The 25,404-nt window shown below is 37.5% G+C and overlaps 1 protein-coding gene across 1 annotated transcript in view; it reads left to right on the forward strand.

Moving 5' to 3' along the window:
* LOC102809967 (phospholipid-transporting ATPase ABCA1-like) overlaps positions 1-22,662 on the forward strand; it is a 104,169-nt gene extending 81,507 nt beyond the window's left edge. Inside the window, exons 46-52 of the mRNA XM_085503538.1 lie at positions 8,308-8,556; positions 8,901-9,035; positions 10,829-10,932; positions 11,109-11,201; positions 13,748-14,000; positions 14,504-14,681; positions 15,168-22,662. Of these exons, the coding sequence (XP_085359664.1) occupies positions 8,308-8,556; positions 8,901-9,035; positions 10,829-10,932; positions 11,109-11,201; positions 13,748-14,000; positions 14,504-14,681; positions 15,168-15,334 (1,179 nt within the window). The 3' untranslated portion in view covers positions 15,335-22,662. The remainder of the gene's footprint in view (positions 1-8,307; positions 8,557-8,900; positions 9,036-10,828; positions 10,933-11,108; positions 11,202-13,747; positions 14,001-14,503; positions 14,682-15,167) is intronic.
* Positions 22,663-25,404: the final 2,742 nt, after the last annotated feature.

Raw genomic sequence — 25,404 nt, forward strand, 5'->3', positions numbered from 1 at the left:
GGTAGGACAGGTGGGTACTAGATAGGATATGTGTGGGTAGGACAGGTAGATACTAGATAGGATACATGTGGGCAGAACAGGTGGGTACTAGATAGGATATGTGTGGGTATCACAGGTGGGTACCAGATAGGATATGTGTTGGTAGGACAGGTGAATACTAGATAGGATACATGTGGGCAGAACAGGTGGGTACTAGATAGGATATGTGTGGGTAGGACAGATGGGTACTAGATAGGATATGTGTGGGTAGGATAGGTGAATACTAGATAGGATACATGTGGGTAGGACAGGTGGATACTAGATCGGATACATGTGGGTAGGACAGGTGAATACTAAATAGGATACATGTGGGTAGGACAGGTTAATACTAGATAAGATACATGTGGGGAGGACAGGTGGATACTAGATAGGATACGTGTGGGTAGGACAGGTGGATACTAGATAGGATACGTGTGGGTATCCCAGCAGAATAAGTGGGTACCAGATAGGATACGTGTGGGTATCCCAGCAGAACAAGTGGGTACTGGGTAGGATATGTGTTGGTAGGACAGGTGAATACTAGATAGGATACATGTGGGCAGAACAGGTGGGTACGAGATAGGATATGTGTGGGTAGGACAGGTGAATACTAGATAGGATACATGTGGGCAGAACAGGTGGGTACTAGATAGGATATGTGTGGGTAGGACAGGTGGGTACCAGATAGGATATGTGTTGGTAGGATAGGTGAATACTAGATAGGATACATGTGGGTAGGACAGGTGAATACTAGATAGGATATGTGTGGGTAGGACAGGTGGGTACCAGATAGGATATGTGTGGGTAGGACAGGTGGATACTAGATAGGATACATGTGGGTAGGACAGGTGGGTACCAGATAGGATATGTGTGGGTAGGACAGGTGGGTACCAGATAGAATATGTATGGGTAGGATAGGTGAATACTAGATAGAATACATGTGGGCAGAACAGGTGGGTACTAGATAGGATATGTGTGGGTATCACAGGTGGGTACCAGATAGGATATGTGTTGGTAGGACAGGTGAATACTAGATAGGATACATGTGGGCAGAACAGGTGGGTACTAGATAGGATATGTGTGGGTAGGACAGGTGGGTACTAGATAGGATATGTGTGGGTAGGATAGGTGAATACTAGATAGGATACATGTGGGTAGGACAGGTGGGTACTAGATAGGATATGTGTGGGTAGGACAGGTGGATACTAGATAGGATACATGTGGGCAGAACAGGTGGGTACTAGATAGGATATGTGTGGGTATCACAGGTGGGTACCAGATAGGATATGTGTTGGTAGGACAGGTGAATACTAGATAGGATACATGTGGGCAGAACAGGTGGGTACTAGATAGGATATGTGTGGGTAGGACAGGTGGGTACTAGATAGGATATGTGTGGGTAGGATAGGTGAATACTAGATAGGATACATGTGGGTAGGACAGATGGATACTAGATCGGATACATGTGGGTAGGACAGGTGAATACTAAATAGGATACATGTGGGTAGGACAGGTTAATACTAGATAAGATACATGTGGGGAGGACAGGTGGATACTAGATAGGATACGTGTGGGTAGGACAGGTGGATACTAGATAGGATACGTGTGGGTATCCCAGCAGAATAAGTGGGTACCAGATAGGATACGTGTGGGTATCCCAGCAGAACAAGTGGGTACTGGGTAGGATATGTGTTGGTAGGACAGGTGAATACTAGATAGGATACATGTGGGCAGAACAGGTGGGTACGAGATAGGATATGTGTGGGTAGGACAGGTGAATACTAGATAGGATACATGTGGGCAGAACAGGTGGGTACTAGATAGGATATGTGTGGGTAGGACAGGTGGGTACCAGATAGGATATGTGTTGGTAGGATAGGTGAATACTAGATAGGATACATGTGGGTAGGACAGGTGAATACTAGATAGGATATGTGTGGGTAGGACAGGTGGATACTAGATAGGATACGTGTGGGTATCCCAGCAGAATAAGTGGGTACCAGATAGGATACGTGTGGGTATCCCAGCAGAACAAGTGGGTACTGGGTAGGATATGTGTTGGTAGGACAGGTGAATACTAGATAGGATACATGTGGGCAGAACAGGTGGGTACGAGATAGGATATGTGTGGGTAGGACAGGTGAATACTAGATAGGATACATGTGGGCAGAACAGGTGGGTACTAGATAGGATATGTGTGGGTAGGACAGGTGGGTACCAGATAGGATATGTGTTGGTAGGATAGGTGAATACTAGATAGGATACATGTGGGTAGGACAGGTGAATACTAGATAGGATATGTGTGGGTAGGACAGGTGGGTACCAGATAGGATATGTGTGGGTAGGACAGGTGGATACTAGATAGGATACATGTGGGTAGGACAGGTGGGTACCAGATAGGATATGTGTGGGTAGGACAGGTGGGTACCAGATAGGATATGTGTGGGTAGGATAGGTGAATACTAGATAGAATACATGTGGGCAGAACAGGTGGGTACTAGATAGGATATGTGTGGGTAGCACAGGTGGGTACCAGATAGGATATGTGTTGGTAGGACAGGTGAATACTAGATAGGATACATGTGGGCAGAACAGGTGGGTACTAGATAGGATATGTGTGGGTAGGACAGGTGAATACTAGATAGGATACATGTGGGCAGAACAGGTGGGTACTAGATAGGATATGTGTGGGTAGGACAGGTGGGTACCAGATAGGATATGTGTGGGTAGGATAGGTGAATACTAGATAGGATACATGTGGGCAGAACAGGTGGGTACTAGATAGGATATGTGGGTAGGACAGGTGGGTACTAGATAGGATATGTGTGGGTAGGATAGGTGAATACTAGATAGGATACATGTGGGTAGGACAGGTGGGTACTAGATAGGATACATGTGGGCAGAACAGGTGGGTACTAGATAGGATATGTGTGGGTAGGACAGGTGAATACTAGATAGGATACATGTGGGCAGAACAGGTGGGTACTAGATAGGATATGTGTGGATATCACAGGTGGGTACCAGATAGGATATGTGTTGGTAGGACAGGTGAATACTAGATAGGATACATGTGGGCAGAACAGGTGGGTACTAGATAGGATACATGTGGGCAGAACAGGTGGGTACTAGATAGGATATGTGTGGGTAGGACAGGTGGGTACTAGATAGGATATGTGTGGGTAGGACAGGTGGATACTAGATAGGATACATGTTGGCAGAACAGGTGGGTACTAGATAGGATACATGTGGGCAGAACAGGTGGGTAATAGATAGGATATGTGTGGGTATCACAGGTGGGTACCAGATAGGATATGTGTTGGTAGGACAGGTGAATACTAGATAGGATACATGTGGGCAGAACAGGTGGGTACTAGATAGGATATGTGTGGGTAGGACAGGTGGGTACTAGATAGGATATGTGTGGGTAGGACAGGTGAATACTAGATAGGATACATGTGGGCAGAACAGGTGGGTACTAGATAGGATACATGTGGGCAGAACAGGTGGGTACTAGATAGGATATGTGTGGGTAGGACAGGTGGGTACTAGACAGGATATGTGTGGGTAGGACAGGTGGATACTAGATAGGATACATGTTGGCAGAACAGGTGGGTACTAGATAGGATATGTGTGGGTATCACAGGTGGGTACCAGATAGGATATGTGTTGGTAGAACAGGTGAATACTAGATAGGATACATGTGGGCAGAACAGGTGGGTACTAGATAGGATATGTGTGGGTAGGACAGGTGGGTACTAGATAGGATATGTGTTGGTAGGACAGGTGAATACTAGATAGGATACATGTGGGCAGAACAGGTGGGTACTAGATAGGATATGTGTGGGTAGGACAGGTGGATACTAGATCGGATACATGTGGGTAGGACAGGTGAATACTAAATAGGATACATGTGGGTAGGACAGGTTAATACTAGATAAGATACATGTGGGGAGGACAGGTGGATACTAGATAGGATACGTGTGGGTAGGACAGGTGGATACTAGATAGGATACGTGTGGGTATCCCAGCAGAATAAGTGGGTACCAGATAGGATACGTGTGGGTATCCCAGCAGAACAAGTGGGTACTGGGTAGGATATGTGTTGGTAGGACAGGTGAATACTAGATAGGATACATGTGGGCAGAACAGGTGGGTACGAGATAGGATATGTGTGGGTAGGACAGGTGAATACTAGATAGGATACACGTGGGCAGAACAGGTGGGTACTAGATAGGATATGTGTGGGTAGGACAGGTGGGTACCAGATAGGATATGTGTTGGTAGGATAGGTGAATACTAGATAGGATACATGTGGGTAGGACAGGTGAATACTAGATAGGATATGTGTGGGTAGGACAGGTGGGTACCAGATAGGATATGTGTGGATAGGACAAGTGGATACTAGATAGGATACATGTGGGTAGGACAGGTGGGTACTAGATAGGATATGTGTGGGTAGCACAGGTGGGTACCAGATAGGATATGTGTTGGTAGGACAGGTGAATACTAGATATGATACATGTGGGCAGAACAGGTGGGTACTAGATAGGATATGTGTGGGTAGGACAGGTGAATACTAGATAGGATACATGTGGGCAGAACAGGTGGGTACTAGATAGGATATGTGTGGGTAGGACAGGTGGGTACCAGATAGGATATGTGTGGGTAGGATAGGTGAATACTAGATAGGATACATGTGGGCAGAACAGGTGGGTACTAGATAGGATATGTGGGTAGGACAGGTGGGTACTAGATAGGATATGTGTGGGTAGGATAGGTGAATACTAGATAGGATACATGTGGGTAGGACAGGTGGGTACTAGATAGGATATGTGTGGGTAGGACAGGTGGATACTAGATAGGATACATGTTGGCAGAACAGGTGGGTACTAGATAGGATACATGTCGGTAGGACAGGTGGGTACTAGATAGGATATGTTTGGGTAGGACAGGTGGATACTAGATAGGATACATGTGGGTAGGACAGGTGGGTACTAGATAGGATACATGTGGGTAGGACAGGTGGGTACTAGATAGGATATGTGTGGGTAGGACAGGTGGATACTAGATAGGATACATGTTGGCAGAACAGGTAGGTACTAGATAGGATACATGTGGGTAGGACAGGTGGATACTAGATCGGATACATGTGGGTAGGACAGGTGAATACTAAATAGGATACATGTGGGTAGGACAGGTTAATACTAGATAAGATACATGTGGGGAGGACAGGTGGATACTAGATAGGATATGTGTGGGTAGGACAGGTGGATACTAGATAGGATACGTGTGGGTATCCCAGCAGAATAAGTGGGTACCAGATAGGATACGTGTGGGTATCCCAGCAGAACAAGTGGGTACTGGGTAGGATATGTGTTGGTAGGACAGGTGAATACTAGATAGGATACATGTGGGCAGAACAGGTGGGTACGAGATAGGATATGTGTGGGTAGGACAGGTGAATACTAGATAGGATACATGTGGGCAGAACAGGTGGGTACTAGATAGGATATGTGTGGGTAGGACAGGTGGGTACCAGATAGGATATGTGTTGGTAGGATAGGTGAATACTGGATAGGATACATGTGGTAGGACAGGTGAATACTAGATAGGATATGTGTGGGTAGGACAGGTGGGTACTAGATAGGATATGTGTGGGTAGGATAGGTGAATACTAGATAGGATACATGTGGGTAGGACAGGTGGGTACTAGATAGGATATGTGTGGGTAGGACAGGTGGATACTAGATAGGATACATGTTGGCAGAACAGGTAGGTACTAGATAGGATACATGTGGGTAGGACAGGTGGATACTAGATCGGATACATGTGGGTAGGACAGGTGAATACTAAATAGGATACATGTGGGTAGGACAGGTTAATACTAGATAAGATACATGTGGGGAGGACAGGTGGATACTAGATAGGATACGTGTGGGTAGGACAGGTGGATACTAGATAGGATACGTGTGGGTATCCCAGCAGAATAAGTGGGTACCAGATAGGATACGTGTGGGTATCCCAGCAGAACAAGTGGGTACTGGGTAGGATATGTGTTGGTAGGACAGGTGAATACTAGATAGGATACATGTGGGCAGAACAGGTGGGTACGAGATAGGATATGTGTGGGTAGGACAGGTGAATACTAGATAGGATACATGTGGGCAGAACAGGTGGGTACTAGATAGGATATGTGTGGGTAGGACAGGTGGGTACCAGATAGGATATGTGTTGGTAGGATAGGTGAATACTGGATAGGATACATGTGGGTAGGACAGGTGAATACTAGATAGGATATGTGTGGGTAGGACAGGTGGGTACTAGATAGGATATGTGTGGGTAGGATAGGTGAATACTAGATAGGATACATGTGGGTAGGACAGGTGGGTACTAGATAGGATATGTGTGGGTAGGACAGGTGGATACTAGATAGGATACATGTTGGCAGAACAGGTAGGTACTAGATAGGATACATGTGGGTAGGACAGGTGGATACTAGATCGGATACATGTGGGTAGGACAGGTGAATACTAAATAGGATACATGTGGGTAGGACAGGTTAATACTAGATAAGATACATGTGGGGAGGACAGGTGGATACTAGATAGGATACGTGTGGGTAGGACAGGTGGATACTAGATAGGATACGTGTGGGTATCCCAGCAGAATAAGTGGGTACCAGATAGGATACGTGTGGGTATCCCAGCAGAACAAGTGGGTACTGGGTAGGATATGTGTTGGTAGGACAGGTGAATACTAGATAGGATACATGTGGGCAGAACAGGTGGGTACGAGATAGGATATGTCTGGGTAGGACAGGTGAATACTAGATAGGATACATGTGGGCTGAACAGGTGAGTACTAGATAGGATATGTGTGGGTAGGACAGGTGGGTACCAGATAGGATATGTGTTGGTAGGATAGGTGAATACTAGATAGGATACATGTGGGTAGGACAGGTGAATACTAGATAGGATATGTGTGGGTAGGACAGGTGGGTACCAGATAGGATATGTGTGGGTAGGACAGGTGGGTACCAGATAGGATATGTGTGGGTAGGATAGGTGAATACTAGATAGGATACATGTGGGCAGAACAGGTAGGTACTAGATAGGATATGTGTGGGTAGCACAGGTGGGTACCAGATAGGATATGTGTTGGTAGGACAGGTGAATACTAGATAGGATACATGTGGGCAGAACAGGTGGGTACTAGATAGGATATGTGTGGGTAGGACAGGTGAATACTAGATAGGATACATGTGGGCAGAACAGGTGGGTACTAGATAGGATATGTGTGGGTAGGACAGGTGGGTACCAGATAGGATATGTGTGGGTAGGATAGGTGAATACTAGATAGGATACATGTGGGCAGAACAGGTGGGTACTAGATAGGATATGTGGGTAGGACAGGTGGGTACTAGATAGGATATGTGTGGGTAGGATAGGTGAATACTAGATAGGATACATGTGGGTAGGACAGGTGGGTACTAGATAGGATACATGTGGGCAGAACAGGTGGGTACTAGATAGGATATGTGTGGGTAGGACAGGTGAATACTAGATAGGATACATGTGGGCAGAACAGGTGGGTACTAGATAGGATATGTGTGGGTAGGACAGGTGGGTACTAGATAGGATATGTGTGGGTAGGATAGGTGAATACTAGATAGGATACATGTGGGTAGGATAGGTGAATACTAGATAGGATACATGTGGGTAGGACAGGTGGGTACTAGATAGGATATGTGTGGGTAGGACAGGTGGGTACTAGATAGGATACATGTGGGTAGGACAGGTGGATACTAGATCGGATACATGTGGGTAGGACAGGTGAATACTAGATAGGATACATGTGGGTAGGACAGGTGGGTACTAGATAGGATATGTGTGGGTAGGACAGGTGGGTACTAGATAGGATACATGTGGGTAGGACAGGTGGATACTAGATCGGATACATGTGGGTAGGACAGGTGAATACTAGATAGGATACATGTGGGTAGGACAGGTGGGTACTAGATAGGATATATGTGGGTAGGACAGGTGAATACTAGATAGGACAGGTGGGTACTAGATAGGATACATGTGGGTACAAGTTTATATAGTCTAATGAATACCTTGCAGTTACTATTATAACCATTTTTTCTCAACGGCAGCTTTTATGTCACCTATCTAAAACAAATGACAAGTGGGAAACTTTGTTATTTTTATTCTGTAAGATATTTTGTGAAGTACAACCATAATTACATGTAGATGGTTTACAATAATTATCATTTGTAAATTATTTCAGTGTTTTGGTTTACTTGGTGTGAATGGTGCTGGTAAAACCACTACATTCAAGATGTTAACCGGGGATATCAGCCCAACTGATGGTATAGCTTATCTCAATAATTACAACATCTTATCTGACATGAAAAAAGTACATCAAAATATGGGATACTGTCCACAGTTTGATGCTTTAGACAATCTATTGACTGGAAGAGAACATCTGGAATATTATGCCAGACTAAGAGGTGTACCGGAAAAGGATATTCACATGGTAATGCCAATGCTATTTAGCTTTTTGTAATGGGTTATAAGATGTGAGTTTATTATCAATGTCTGGTTCTAGTCATCAAACAAACTCATTTCTAACCAATAGCATGACAGAAGGCAGTGTATGATTATAAAGGTCTGATTCCATGCACTTTCTAGAATACACAGTGACATCAGAAAAAAAATGTCATTATATAACCATGTCAATAAAAGAAAAGTACCTATTCCTAATTTTGTGATGATTTCATGATTTATGTACTTAATAATGTGTTCATTATGTCTTACTTCACCAGTTGTGTACACAGATGGTATTAGTCATTGGTAATAATGATGTTATTTTGATTGTAGGTGGGTGAGTGGGGAATTCGTAAGCTTGGGCTTGTGAAATATGCTCAAAAGAGAGCAGGAGATTACAGTGGAGGTAATAAACGTAAACTATCAACTGCAATATCTCTGATTGGTAACCCACAAGTTGTGTTCTTGGTGAGTGAGATATGCATGATTTAATAATAATTAGTCCCCGTTCGGACGTAGTCCGAAAACGGGGACTTATGTTTTGACCTCCGTGCGTGCGTCTGTGCGTGCGTCCGAACCTGTATCTTATAAATGCCTGGACCAATCACAATGAAACTTCACACATACATCATACATGATATTATACATATGCACGTCAATTTGTTTCACAATCTGATTTCAGATGGGCTAATGGCGGCCATTTTTGTGCTAAAAAATCCTAAAAATCAAGCATTTCTCGGCCATTTACAGATGGATTTTGTTCAAACTTGGTATATACATTAGACATTATGGGACCTTGATGCGAATAATTTTGTTTTTCAGATAAGATTCAAAATGGCCGACTGGCGCCCATTTTGTATTAATGAATGTTGTTCTCGTGCCATATCTCTGACTTGCTTTCACTGATTATGTTCAAATTTTAAATATTCAATATATCATGTCATAGATAGACATATTGGTTTGACGATCCTATTCAAAATGGCCAAATGGTGGCCTTTTTTGTGCTAAGCAATCATAAATATCAAGCATTTCTGGCATTTATGGATGGATTTCATTCAAACTTGGTGCATATATATTAGACATTACAGGTTCCTGATGCACATTTTTCAGATCGGATTCAAAATGGCTGTCTGGCGGCCATTTTGTTTTAATGAATGGGCTTTCTAGACCCATATCTCTGACTTGTTTTGACTGATAATATTTTCAATTTTAAATATTCATTATACATCATGTCATAGATAAACAGATATATTGGTTTGATGATCCTATTCAAAATGGTGGTCATTTTTGTACTAAAAAATCATCAAATATCAAGCATTTATGGGTGGATTTCATTCAAACTTGGTACATATACATGTATTAGACATTATGGGATCCTAATGCTCGTCATTTTATTTTTCAGATTGGATTCAAAATGGCTGACTGGCAGCCATTTTGTTTTAATGATTGGACTTCTAGAGCCATATCTCTTAAATGCTTTAACTTATTATATTTAAATTTTATATATTCATTATACATCATATTATATATATATACATGTATTCAAAATGACTGATTTTGAATGCTGTTCCAGAGCAATATCTCTCAATATGAACAAGTACTTTTTTGACAATCAGATACAAATGTCAATCATTTTAATGCTAAAAAATCATATTCCAGCTATATTACTATAAACAAAACTATATATCTTAAATTTGATAACTAACAGGGACTGTGCCATCCATGGCTTGTTTATAGTGTTTTTAGTCCCCGTTCGGACGTAGTCCGAAAACGGGTACTTATGGTTTGCCCTGTGTGCGTCCATGCATCCATGCCTCCATGATCACCTGTATCTCGAACATGCATGGACCAATTAAGTTCAAACTTCACATACACATGATGGTACATCATGTCACAAATTGATATGTGCATTTGTTTCATGATCAGCTTAACAATAGCTGAATGATGGCCATTTTAAGGCTGAAAATGCATCAAAATCACATATTTTCACAATTCCAGAACCGGATCTCAGTCATGCATGGATGGATTTTGTTCAGATTTAGTACAATGTGTTGTACATATGCAGGTGCATTTCGGATCAGACCACTGAAAGTGGTCTGAGATTTCGGTCATGATCTGCTTTGAATGTATATGTCACTCAAATATGAATGGAATGGGGACGTGTCATTGACAATGACTTGTTTAATTTAATTTAATTTGTTTTGAGTTTTTGGATTTTTAGAAAATCATCTAAAACAAATTTTGATTACCAATTCTTTCAGGATGAACCAACAACAGGAATGGATCCTAAAGCAAAAAGGTTTCTATGGAAATGTATAAACAGTATATTAAAAGAAGGAAGGTCTGTCATCTTGACATCTCATAGGTAGGGTATCATCTTTGCAACTACTCACTGATTGGCTAAATTGGTAGGTGTTACAGTTAAGCACCCAATGACAGTCTTACAACTTACTCATATTAGCCTTTAGTGAATTGTCTAACATGTCTAACATTAAGAAAAAAGAGAAATTTTCTTTTCAAAATGAGATTTTTATTTTACAGTATGGAGGAGTGTGAAGCGTTGTGTAATCGCATTGCTATAATGGTAAATGGTAGATTTCAGTGTCTAGGAAGCACTCAACATCTAAAAAACAGGTAAACACTATTCTGATTCATTGAACTTACACAAAATTTGCTTTATTAGAATTTCATACACTTAAAGTTTTGAAAAAGTGGATTTGTGCATGCATGACTTGTTCACCACCAATAACAAGCATTTTGAGATTGCTAAATACAGTTATTTCTATGATCAAAATGATTATATTTTAAAGATTATATAACAAATATGATTTTTAGTTCTTATGCATTTTATCTTATCTCATTCATTCATTCATTCATTCACTAACTAAAATAATTAGGAAAAACACTGTCATGTGTTAAGAAAATAAAAAAAAAAGTCTACTCTTAAAGTGCCTGTGCAATGCCCACCCTCACGTTTCCCATTTCAGATCTGTGTGCTAAAAATGATTACTTGTATCCAAGTAAATTTGGTTGATACTTCTCGTGTTGTAGCCACGCCCACCTATCCTGAAACGGTCGACTGTTTCCGGATTTCCGACTCTCGCCGAAAATGCGCCACCAAATGACAAAAACGTGAGAGGAAGTCATACCCCCGAGCCATAATAACACTAGTCATTCAGTATAGTTTTAAACGATATACATTTTTCGGTCGGCGTTTTTTTCTTCTTTTTTTTGTCTATTTTTTTTTTTTTCAGAGAGTTTTTAGATGTTGTGTTGTGGGCAGTTGCAGTGAAACGTATAGTCATAGTGTATGTATTCACACGTTTCTATTCGATCCGAAGGTGCGACATCAGTGAACGAAAGCCACTTAATCTCAGATTCTTTTTTTTTGTGTGGAAAAACTGTCCTCGTCCATGAAAAAAATAACTAGGTTTAAAGGGAAACACCGACAACGTAAACTTGGCGCAACACTTTTGAAAGAAATAGATTTCGGACCAGCCCATGATCACCGAGGCGGATTTTAGAAGAGAGAGACGTCCGGCAAGTGTTTCAAATGAGTTGACTTTTTTTGCGATCATGATTATCGTTTTATAGAGACCATTTAGTCACTGTTAAGTAAAAGGTAGCAATTTTGACAGTGACACGAAAACGAAGCATCGGACAAACAGGAAATTACACAGCCCTTACACACTGCTAATTGTTTTCATTTTCGAAGGCTAAAAGTTTCTGAATTGTTTGGTGATTGATGTTGAATGTCGAATCCACACCTCTGTTCCCTTTTTACCTCCATGCTTGCAGCTTGATCTGCGTAATAATTTATGAAATAAAAATCCGGGCTTGGTCAATGTGTTTCCACCAAAGTTTTAATATGATGTTATAATTATGACAATCACGCCATGGATCACGCTAACTCGAATCCACTCTGAATTTTTCTGTATGTGTGTCGATTCAATTAAACGCCGCTTTTAGTGCACTTGCCCTCGTCGTGACCCGACGCGTTCACCTATTTCAACAAAATGTCAATTTATTTCCACACAACTGTCATTTATTTAGTAACTGTGATTTGTCTTTTTTTTTAATTATTTTATAGTGGTCACTATAGTCTAATGTTTAGAATGTCAAAATATCTTTTATTTTAATTTTGAAAGTTTTACTCAGACGATCGATGAAATAAAACAGTGTAGTGACGTGCCTAGTAACCTGCTAAATAACGAGATAATTCCGACGTAAAATTCTATTTTGTTCATCGACAATGTACAAACGTGCGCCGGTATCGGTGACGATCACGGTGACCAGCTACACCAGAACGGACATATTTCGCATCTAACTCAACCCCATGCAACAAAAAATTATACTATGTGTTCATTATGGTCCATTCTTCCTCGACGAACAAATACATACGTGACAATTTAGTCAAAGACAAGAAAACTGCACAAGAAATTTGCCTTATTTACACGTATCGGCAATGCAAGCTGGCATGCGACTTCCCCTTCTGACGTCACAAGGGGAATTTCTGTATGCAAATGAGAAGCTAATGAGGAGCCTCGTTTTAAAATATACAAAAATAAAGTTGCCGTAGACTGAGTTTAAAACACATTTTTTCACTTAAAAAAATAATTCATGCTTAGAAACATAAAAATTAATAATATTTATATATGAATGGATAATTTTAGGCGTGAAAATAGCAGTCATTTCACAGGCACTTTAATTAAAAAAAAACAATTAACCATTTTTCAATTTATTTTACTTGCAGCCAATATACTGTGGAATACTTTATTTTCGCTGGAAATAATTTTTCGCTGCAAAGACTTTTTGGGCGTTTTGTATGGAATCTATTTTCACTGATTTTTGATGAGTTTAATGTAGGAAAAAAAGTATGTTTGCTTGATTTTATTTTCACTATATCATCCCTTCAGCGAAAATAAATTCAAAGCGAAAATAAAGTATTCTACAGTAAGCAACTTTTCAATAATATTTTTCCAATTCATCAAACCATGATACATGATTATAAACAATGTGAAAATTATGATATGGTTTGTGATCATCTTTTGTATGAACAATTAAAAAAAGGTATTGCTTATCATTTTATAATTTAAATTATAAATATTCAACATGCCTTGAATAAATGATGTACATTTTGATTTGAAATGTCAAAATTTAACACAATTTTCAACTTGTAGATTTGGTGATGGATATACTCTAAGTATACGCATTGGTCGCAATGCCATGGACAGTGTTGATTTACAGTCAGTCATAGAATTTATCAAAGCTGAGTTTCCTGGAGCACTGCTGAAGGAAAAGCATTGCAATATGTTGGAATATCAACTGCCATCAACACAGACATTGTTAGCCAATTTATTTGGTACAATGGAAAGCAGTAGAAATCTGTTACATATTGAAGACTACTCTGTCAGTCAAACAACTCTGGATCAGGTGGGTACCGACTACAATCTAATTTCAACTTTGTCCTTAAAACTACCTGCCTGATTGCTTTGATAATCATTATGTCGGTACAGATTTATTCATATTGTGATAATATTGGTTCTCTAATTTTTGCAAATGAATTTTTTGATTTCTTCTTAAAACCCACCAGCCTCATTTCTTTGATAGTTACTATGTAGATACATTTTGGGAAATTTATCAGATTTGTAACCTGATGACAGGTGATAAACCTTGTGCTGTTTTCACAAGAAAAATCCAATTAAGTCATCTTCACTGAATAATAATAATTTTTCATATTTAAAAAAAAATCTTATATAAGACCTTTAACAAATGAAGAAATTATAGAAAAATTCATAGATCAGAAAGTTGCACTAACTCTTCAGAGGCACTACAGGGATTAAGTACAGTAAAGTTGTGGTAGGACCAATCAAAAAGGCTGTCTCTTTTTATGTACCAGTGCATCTGTTACTCAATCAAATTCATTGTACTTTCAGGTGTTCATCAACTTTGCTAAGATGCAGAGAGACTTAGATGATGACCTCAAGGTAGTGACAGAAGATAATGATACCATGGATGTAGGTGATAATAGCATTTCTAACATTGTTATTGACCATTCCAGTCTTCCTAGTGTGAAATATAACACTGGTAATGACCATGATCTCAGTATTGCAGGTAAGTTTGTAATATATACATCTATTCAACAAACACACATATCCTCCGATTTCTTGCATAGATAATCAAACTGAATAGAAAAGAACAACTTCAGCAGGCTATACGTTAATGAGTTCTTGAATAATCTGATCTTCGATAGCATAATGGTCAGTCATATGATTTGGTGGCTCAATTTCAAATCCACCTTAGGTTGAACATTCATTCATTAACTAATATGACTTTGAGGAAACCTTGGTTAAGATCTGCAAGTGCTTGTTGGTTGATGCCAGGATAACGCATTACGGTAAATCACCATAATGCCATTATGATAGGAAGATGATCACACAGCCCTGTCACATACACACAAACTGGAATATGGTCTCATTCAATGTCTGGAGCTGTTGCCTGGCACAAAAATATTTTTAAGAAAAGAAAAAAAATCTTCTTGATAAAAAAAACTGTATGAAAATAACAAATTGAAGTAGATATAATATTGTCAACTTACAGGCAATGCTGCTGCTTCTTCACCAGTAGATGCTATGGATATATTGGTGGAAACAAATACCAAACCATCATCAGATTATACAGACAGAATCCAAGATGGTGATCAAGATCAGTCAGATAGTACAAATCCTGTACATGTCAAAGTAGAGGACTATACCACTGTCTGCTGAACACAACATTATATAATGATATACATGTATTCTTTTAATCAAAAAAACAAAATGTAGCTACTTTGAGTTTTTTTAATCATATAATGTCTACACATGGAAACATTGAATGTAATGGTGTTTGTACAATTTGGATTTGGACTCTTGTTACTGAAATCTATATAAGACTATCAATGGTAGTGAACAGGCTATTGTTGCTATGACATTCACTTCATTTTCATAGTTTCATATTACAGTCTTTGTTGCTATGGCAATAACATCACTTGAGTTCATGCATTCCTTAATTTGAATGCTACCTTATGGAAGAACTTCACAAATATCCCATTTATTTTATAGTACAAGCACCATTATTAAATCAATAGATGATTTTAAAGTTGCACTATGGGACCAATGTAAAATTTTTAATTGATTGCATACATTTTATGATTGATATCCATCTTTTTTATTTGTGCAAAATTATCATAATACAAATTTAACTATATGTGGCTGTACTTTAACTAAACAAGCCATATATATAATATTAATATTATATATATTTATAAGAGAGTGAACAAAATGGCTGAAAAAATGTGTCACCATAGCAACATACACTTTACATGGTTGTCAGAGAATACCGACTGCTTGAGTCATTTACAGTATGTTTTATTTGTTGTTTTTTATTTTGTAGCTTTGTAGTTTTATAAAAAAACTAATTAATTTAAATAGTGAATAACAGTATGTAGTAAATTCATTAGCATAAGTTGCGTGCTCACTTTGCTAGTTTCGTGAAATATCACTCTGAGAACAAGCTTATCTGAAACTATTGTCTTAGCTGAAAATACAATAAGTACATAGATATTCTTACATCACTTTCCTCCTCATTTCATTTTGATTGAAGAGTCTGATCTCTTAAAAAAACATACCTACAACAGTGTGGTTCACATTTAGCATGCCTGAGGCCTGCCCACATTTGTTGTTTGTCGAATAAACAAGATTAAATTTAGTACACTTTCACAGAGTCAAAACATTATTTAGGCTGGCCTAAAACATTCTCTCAGATTTGTGATGTCAGAGGTGTGCAACATGGCGGACTTCAACATGTTGTTTCTTGGAGTTTGTATTTACATAGCAATAGTTTGCATCATTGTATTGGTTATTAAATCATCCCGGAATTCTCCAAACCAAGTCATGGATGGTGAGGAGATTTTGCACAAACCGCTTGTTTTAAACTCTGCGTCAGTTGGTCAGGAAACTTGGTTACAGTGGCATGACTTGACACTAGAACAAGACAAATAGTTTTGAGGACATGAGAAAATGTCACAAATCTCTTACCTTATAAAGAATGTTGTCATCAACTATTGCTTTGAAATATGCTTGCAGTAGTCACAACTATCTTTTCACTTGTGCTGCAATTCTCTCTAACTTCTAACTGCATGGCCTGCAATCTTTTTGTGTCTTTCAAGTTTAGTTTGGTATTCCATCCATATAACAATTAAGGAATTTGTTTTCTCAGCAGTCAAATTAACTGCTCTCACACTCACGGCTATTGCGATTGTGAAAAGGTATAGAGACTGCACAACGAAGCTCAAAACTTATTTTTCATATATAGTCAACAATAGTGGTGATTAAATAATCTTGCGCTCGCTCATACAATAATTAGACCAGCCAAACTTAGGGATTAAAATTAGAGCCAACCCCATCACCCTTTCCTAGGTTTTAGGTTCATGTTCACACCTAACATTTAGGCAAGCCTAAGTCTGGCTTTATATCCTGTTGTGAAACCAGCTGTTGTAACTGAAACAAACAAAGCCTCCTAACTCAGTGAGTATTGTGTACATTGTATACAAATAGCTATTGTAACTGAAACAAACAATGAAACAAGCAAAGCCTCCTAACTCAGTGAGTATTGTGTACATTGTATACAAATAGCTATTGTAACTGTAACAAACAAAGCCTCCTAAATCAGTGAGTATTGTGTACATTGTATACAAATACTGTAGAATACTTTATTTTCGCTTGGAATTTATTTTCGCTATTTTCGCTGAAGGGATGATTCCGTGAAAATAAAATCCAGGGAATAATTTCACATTAAACTCATCAAAAATCAGTGAAAATAAATTCCATACAAAACACCCAAAAAGCCTTTTCAGCGAAAATTAATTCCAGCGAAAATAAAGTATTCCACAGTAGCTATTGTAACTGTAACAAACAAAGCCTCCTAAATCAGTGAATATTGTGTACATTGTATACAAATAGCTATTGTAACTGAAACAAACAAACAATGAAACAAGCAAAGCCTCCTAACTCAGTGAGTATTGTGTACATTGTATACAAATAGCTATTGTAACTGTAACAAACAAAGCCTCCTAAATCAGTGAGTATTGTGTACATTGTATACAAATAGCTATTGTAACTGAAACAAAGCCTCCTAACTCAGTGAGTATTGTGTACATTGTATACAAATAGCTATTGTAACTGAAACAATGAAACAAGCAAAGCCTCCTAACTCAGTGAGTATTGTGTACATTGTATACAAATAGCTATTGTAACTGTAACAAAGCCTCCTAAATCAGTGAGTATTGTGTACATTGTATACAAATAGCTATTGTAACTGAAACAAAGCCTCCTAAATCAGTGAGTATTGTGTACATTGTATACAAATAGCTATTGTAACTGAAACAAAGCCTCCTAACTCAGTGAGTATCGTGTACATTGTATACAAATAGCTATTGTAACTGAAACAAAGCCTCCTAAATCAGTGAGTATTGTGTACATTGTATACAAATAGCTATTGTAACTGTAACAAACAATGAAACAAACAAAGCCTCCTAAATCAGTGAGTATTGTGTACATTGTATACAAATAGCTATTGTAACTGAAACAAAGCCTCCTAAATCAGTGAGTATTGTGTACATTGTATACAAATAGCTATTGTAACTGAAACAAAGCCTCCTAACTCAGTGAGTATCGTGTACATTGTATACAAATAGCTATTGTAACTGAAACAATGAAACAAGCAAAGCCTCCTAACTCAGTGAGTATTGTGTACATTGTATACAAATAGCTATTGTAACTGTAACAAAGCCTCCTAAATCAGTGAGTATTGTGTACATTGTATACAAATAGCTATTGTAACTGAAACAAACAATGAAACAAGCAAAGCCTCCTAACTCAGTGAGTATTGTGTACATTGTATACAAATAGCTATTGTAACTGTAACAAAGCCTCCTAACTCAGTGAGTATTGTGTACATTGTATACAAATAGCTATTGTAACTGAAACAAACAATGAAACAAACAAAGCCTCCTAACTCAGTGAGTGTTGTATACATTGTATACAAATAGCTATTGTAACTGTAACAAACAATGAAACAAACAAAGCCTCCTAACTCAGTGAGTATTGTGTACATTGTATACAAATAGCTATTGTAACTGTAACAAACAAAGCCTCCTAACTCAGTGAGTATTGTGTACTTGTATACAAATAGCTATTGTAACTGTAACAAACAAAGCCTCCTAACTCAGTGAGTGTTGTTTACATTGTATACAAATAGCTATTGTAACTGAAACAAACAATGAAACAACAAAGCCTCCTAACTCAGTGAGTGTTGTGTACATTGTATACAAATAGCTATTGTAACTGTAACAAACAAAGCCTCCTAACTCAGTGAGTGTTGTGTACATTGTATACAAATAGCTATTGTAACTGTAACAAACAATGAAACAAACAAAGCCTTCTAACTCAGTGAGTGTTGTGTACATTGTATACAAATAGCTATTGTAACTGTAACAAACAAAGCCTCCTAACTCAGTGAGTATTGTGTACTTGTATACAAATAGCTATTGTAACTGTAACAAACAAAGCCTCCTAACTTAGTGAGTATTGTATACAAATTTAGCTCAATTTGTGAGGACTGCTTAAATTCAAATTCTGTAGTTTTTGTATTTCTTCATTACCCATCCAGAATCTCAACCTTTACTAATGTATTTATATTGGTCTGGAAAGTGTGAATGCTACTTTAATACCTATGATGAGATGCGTTTGCCATTCAGAAATACTAATTGTTGGTTTTAAAAAGATGATATTAGCTGCCCAAGGTTTTTGCTAACTTTTTGGATAAGAAAATATGTTGATTTAACTAATGTGTAATACTAGGCAGTTACAGCTAGAGTGGTAGACATCTGTCTGTGTGCCTTAAATTCATATATATATATATATTATATTGAACATTTACACAAGAAATGTACTTTGCTGTGTTCATATTTTAGTCTGGAATACATGTTGTAATTGAAATGTGTGTACGTGTTCAAAATCATGACCAAAGATTTATCCATTCAATGCAACATTTGTAAGACAGATGAATTTTATCTTGGAAACAGGTTTTATTACGGAGGCGTACGTGCTGCAATAAATGCTATGCTTATTTAGCTTTTTAACTGTTGACTGATAAATATGTAATCAATTTTTTTTATTTTATTGAAAGGCTGTGTCATCACGTGTAATGTACATCATCAGGTTTATACAAATGAGTAAATCCTTATACTTTTAAGTGAATCACTGTGAAGACAAATGAAGTACAATTCCATCGTCCATAAAACCCAGTTTTATGTAAATTAGTTTAAAGTACACACAAATTGTTTAGTGATTTCCTCTATGTAAATTTGTAAAATAAATAGAGTTCATATTTTCAGAGGTGTTTTAACATTTTTAAAAAAGTATTGCATATATATGTGGAGCATCTAACCAGGGGGATATCCTTTCATTTATACTTTGTCTATAATAATAATATAATAACAAATGTGCTCTGTCTGATTCATTTCAACAAATGTGCTCTGTCTGATTCATTTCAACAAATGTGCTCTGTCTGATTCTTTTCAACAAATGTGCTCTGTCTGATTCATTTCAACAAATGTGCTCTGTCTGATTCATTTCAACAAATGTGCTCTGTCTGATTCATTTCAACAAATGTGCTCTGTCTGATTCATTTCAACAAATGTGCTCTGTCTGATTCATTTCAACAAATGTGCTCTGTCTGATTCATTTCAACAAATGTGCTCTGTCTGATTCATTTCAACAAATGTGCTCTGATTCTTTTCAACAAATGTGCTCTGTCTGATTCTTTTCAACAAATGTGCTCTGTCTGATTCATTTCAACAAATGTGCTCTGTCTGATTCATTTCAACAAATGTGCTCTGTCTGATTCATTTCAACAAATGTGCTCTGTCTGATTCATTTCAACAAATGTGCTCTGTCTGATTCATTTCAACAAATGTGCTCTGTCTGATTCATTTCAACAAATGTGCTCTGTCTGATTCATTTCAACAAATGTGCTCTGTCTGATTCTTTTCAACAAATGTGCTCTGTCTGATTCATTTCAACAAATGCTTCCTCACATGTGTGTGTGTGTGTGTGTGAGTGAGTGAGTGAGTGAACTTAACATACTTAGTATATGTAGTGTTATCAAATAACTCAGATCACTTCCAGGATAATGGTGAATATCCAGATTTATTATCGGTAACTAACAAATGTTACAACGTCGTCTGCGTCAACCCCACGAAGTACCCCGAGTTAACCCGAAGCACCCCGAGGCTATAAATAGCTAACACAACAGTATACATCATATCACATCACACACACACACACACGCACGCACGCGCACACACACACACACACACACACACACACACACACACACACACACACACACACACACACACACACACACACACACACACACACACACACACACACACACACACACACACACACACACACACACACACACACACACACACACACACACACACACACACACACACACACACACACACACACACACACACACACATACTTGTATTGCAATATGTTCCGAGGACTCCATTGGATTAACTTTTAATATAGTTGAATTAATTTTTAATATAGTTGCGATATGAACTCGATTAAATAGCGTTCCTATATAGGGTTGCGTTTTAATTGGAGTTTAATTAAACTCAATTACAATGCAATACAATGGAGAATTGCATTTAAATTAAGTTTAATTAAACAAGAGTTGAATATCCCGTGACTGAACATAGAAATGTTTGCGAAGCTTAGGTTTAGTATTGGGGTAAGGTATGGTATAATTATATTAATATTAATATAACGTGAACCATACCTTCCCCCGATACTAAACCTAAGCTACGCAAAACGTATTAATAATCGAATTAACTATTAATGTAAATTATGTTTTCCGAGGACTATGAAAAAGGTCCTCGGAAGGTGTGTATGTCCTCGGAAGTAGCTATATATCTGTATTTTTGTCCTCGCAACATATAGCAATCCAAGTACACACACACACGCACGCACGCACGCACGCGCACGCGCACACGCACACCCCCCCCCCCCCACACACACACACACACATTGGATTACCTTTTAATATAGTTGAATTAAATTTTAATATAGTTGCGATATGAACTCGATTAAAACGCGTTCCTATATAGGGTTGCGTTTTAATTGGAGTTTAATTAAACTCAATTACAATGCAATACAATGGAGAATTGCATTTTAATTAAGTTTAATTAAACAAGAGTTGAATATCCCGTGACTGAACATAGAAATGTTTGCGAAGCTTAGGTTTAGTATTGGGGTAAGGTATGGTATAATTATATTAATATTAATATAACGTGAACCATACCTTCCCCCGATACTAAACCTAAGCTACGCAAAACGTATTAATAATCGAATTAACTATTAATATAAATTATGTTTTCCGAGGACTATGAAAAAGGTCCTCGGAAGGTGTGTATGTCCTCGGAAGTAGCTATATATCTGTATTTTTGTACTCGCAACATATAGCAATCCAAGTACACACACACACACACACAGAGGAAAGTCTCATAAGTGTGTGTGTGTGTGTGTGTGTTTGTGTGTGTGTGTGAGTGAGTGAGTGAGTGAACTTAACATACTTAGTATACATCATATCAGTCATGGTTTGATTTTAAAATGGCCGACTGGCAACCATTTTGTTTCTGCATTCCTACCTCAACGATATTCATTATATTGGCCTTTGTCGCCAGTTGATATTAAGAATATTGGTATTTGTATTATTTCTTGCGCAAATATAAACAGGGTAATATGTCTTGTATCATAAATAGAAGAGTGGGATTCATAGACAATTGGTTTGGACTGTGTGGTAACATTATGTAAGGGTGTGTTCACATCCCATAATAAATTGAATAAATCATTGTGTGTACAAATCATTTGGATGTAATATTTTCCTATTCTGAATTTGTTTGAGGCTGTCTCAACTTATTTGTATCGATAGTATTCATGTTCTATGAATAGTATACAATAAATTAACTTTAATCTGACTGTGTTGTTACAATACCCAACTATTGACAGAATCGATGCACATATACCTTACACCTTTTGCAAATGATGTTTGTTCAGTCTGATTACAAAAAAATCCTACTTCTGGCTTTTTGTTTTCATTTTTTGTTTGTATATTTAACTTATTAATTTTATTTTTGATCTAGTATTTAGTAGTATGAAAAAATTGGTTGGAAAATTCCTGAAGGTTGCCTAGAAAGTTGGGTGGAAGCCGCATAGTTAGTTGGATGTAGAACATTTTTGAATTTGAATTTGTTTAGTCGTAAATGTTGCTTGGAAAGTCAAAACACTTGTGAAAGTGGCATCAACATTGGATAATTGATCAAACTAAAAGTGTTGATTAAAAAATAAAGCTATGTGAAATATTAACTGGAAATTTCTAATTGGGTACATGATAATAATAATATATATTTACCTAGAAAATATTTCATACAGTACCCAAAATTGTACATGCAGTCTAGGTAAAATGGAATCTGAAATGGCTTAAAAGCTAGTCAAGTCAGATCCCTGACATAACTTGAATTTAACACAGTAAGACAGTAGGTTACACCTCAGTATATTTCAAATAAACAAATATGATAATATAATAATATATATATATATGTATATACATACATACGTTTATAATAAATATTAGTTCTATTCTAAATACTCTGACATTAAATTTTACCGTATAGTATTTTTGAATATAAGTTTTTGTTTAGACCTTAAAGATATTGATATGCTGTTCCAAAGTTTGGCCCCTAAATAAGATATTGCAAATGTCCCCGCTACTGTGTTCATTCTAGGTACAAGTAAATCATTTCGACATCTTTGTCGTGTTCTATATTTGTGATGTAAATACTGCAAATTGTATGTTGACATTGATTGTGGGAGATTCTCATGAATTATATCATACCAGAGGTACATTACTTGGGGTTTGCAACTACGGTGACATGTTACCAAGATCCCGTTTCAATCTCGCTCTCGCATAAGCATTCCAACTCAGGAAAATGCGAATGCCCGAGGTAACTAGGATACTGGAACGTCCAGGTGGACCAAAATAGCTGCATACGATATGACAGATTACGATAACTTTATTTTCTGTACATTTTCGATGTAATATTTTTTTTCACTATGAATGTGGTAATACATGTTTTATTGATTATTACAAACCGCCTACTTCATGTTTGAAGGTCGTAGCCTCAGTCTTGCTATCTACGAGAAGAGACTTGAATGGGATCTTGACATGATGTCACCATACAGTACTATGCGCGTTGCAAACCCCAAGTAATGTACCTCTGATCATACTTAAAACTTAAAAGTAACGACTTATGAAGTTTAAAAACATCAAGAATTTGGAGAGTATTAAAAATTGGTTGAGCATGAGCAGTAATAATATTATACGTTATAATTCTGGCTATCATTTTTTGTGCGGTATGTATAACTTTAAGATGTGACTGGTATGTACTACCCCAAACTTCTAAACCATAGGTGATATGAGGCTGAATCAACGTTTTGTATAACAAAAGGAGAATATGCTGTGGGACATAATGTCTTAATTTTAAAAGGATACCCGTCTTTTTCTTAATAATTTTATAGATCTTTGAAATGTGGTTATCCCAGGTCAGATATTTATCAATTTCCACCCCTACAAAAGTTGCTGATTCAGTCTCATATACTTCGTTGTTTTTTTATGGACAGGGCACCTCTTACTGTCATACACATATGCCTACCGCTTATGATCATATAATTAGTTTTTGAACAATTGATGGTCATCTTATTTGCATCACACCAGTGTACAACACTGTTTAAATGTTTGTTAATAATACGCAAACCAATATCTGCCCCTGGTGAAAAAGAATGAAACAAATTGGAATCATCAGCAAAGAGTCTGAAGTTTGGGAAATCATTAATGTATAAAAGAAATAAGGATAGGGCCAAGTAATGAACCTTTTGGTACACCACACGATATAGAAAGTTGCCCAGATGAAACACCATTTGAAAAAATTGAATTGTGATCTATCTTCTAGATAATTGCAAAAGTTGGTTGGAAAGTACACTGACAATGTAAAAGTTTCCTGTAAGGATGATAATGTATATGGTTTGTAGGCTAAGATTCAGATGTTTGCCTTACTTTGAGGTCCATACATTATTAAACACACATAGACATATTGCCTTACTTTGAGGTCCATACATTATTAAACACACATAGACATATTGCCTCACTTTGAGGTCCATACATTATTAAACACACATAGACATATTGCCTTACTTTGAAGTCTATACATTATTAAACACACACAGACATATTGCCTTACTTTGAAGTCTATACATTATTAAACACACATAGACATATGACTTACTTTGAAGTCTATACATTATTAAACACACATAGACATGTGCCTTACTTTGAAGTCTATACATTATTAAACACACATAGACATATTGCCTCACTTTGAGGTCCATACATTATTAAACACACATAGACATATTGCCTCACTTTGAGGTCCATACATTATTAAACACACATAGACATATTGCCTTACTTTGAAGTCTATACATTATTAAACACACACAGACATATTGCCTTACTTTGAAGTCTATACATTATTAAACACACATAGACATATGACTTACTTTGAAGTCTATACATTATTAAACACACACAGACATATTGCCCTACTTTGAAGTCCATACATTATTAAACACACACAGACATATTGCCTTACTTTGAAGTCTAT

This window comes from Saccoglossus kowalevskii, chromosome 9 (assembly GCF_978046115.1).
Source record: "Saccoglossus kowalevskii chromosome 9, keSacKowa6.1, whole genome shotgun sequence".
Classification (NCBI taxonomy): domain Eukaryota; kingdom Metazoa; phylum Hemichordata; class Enteropneusta; family Harrimaniidae; genus Saccoglossus; species Saccoglossus kowalevskii.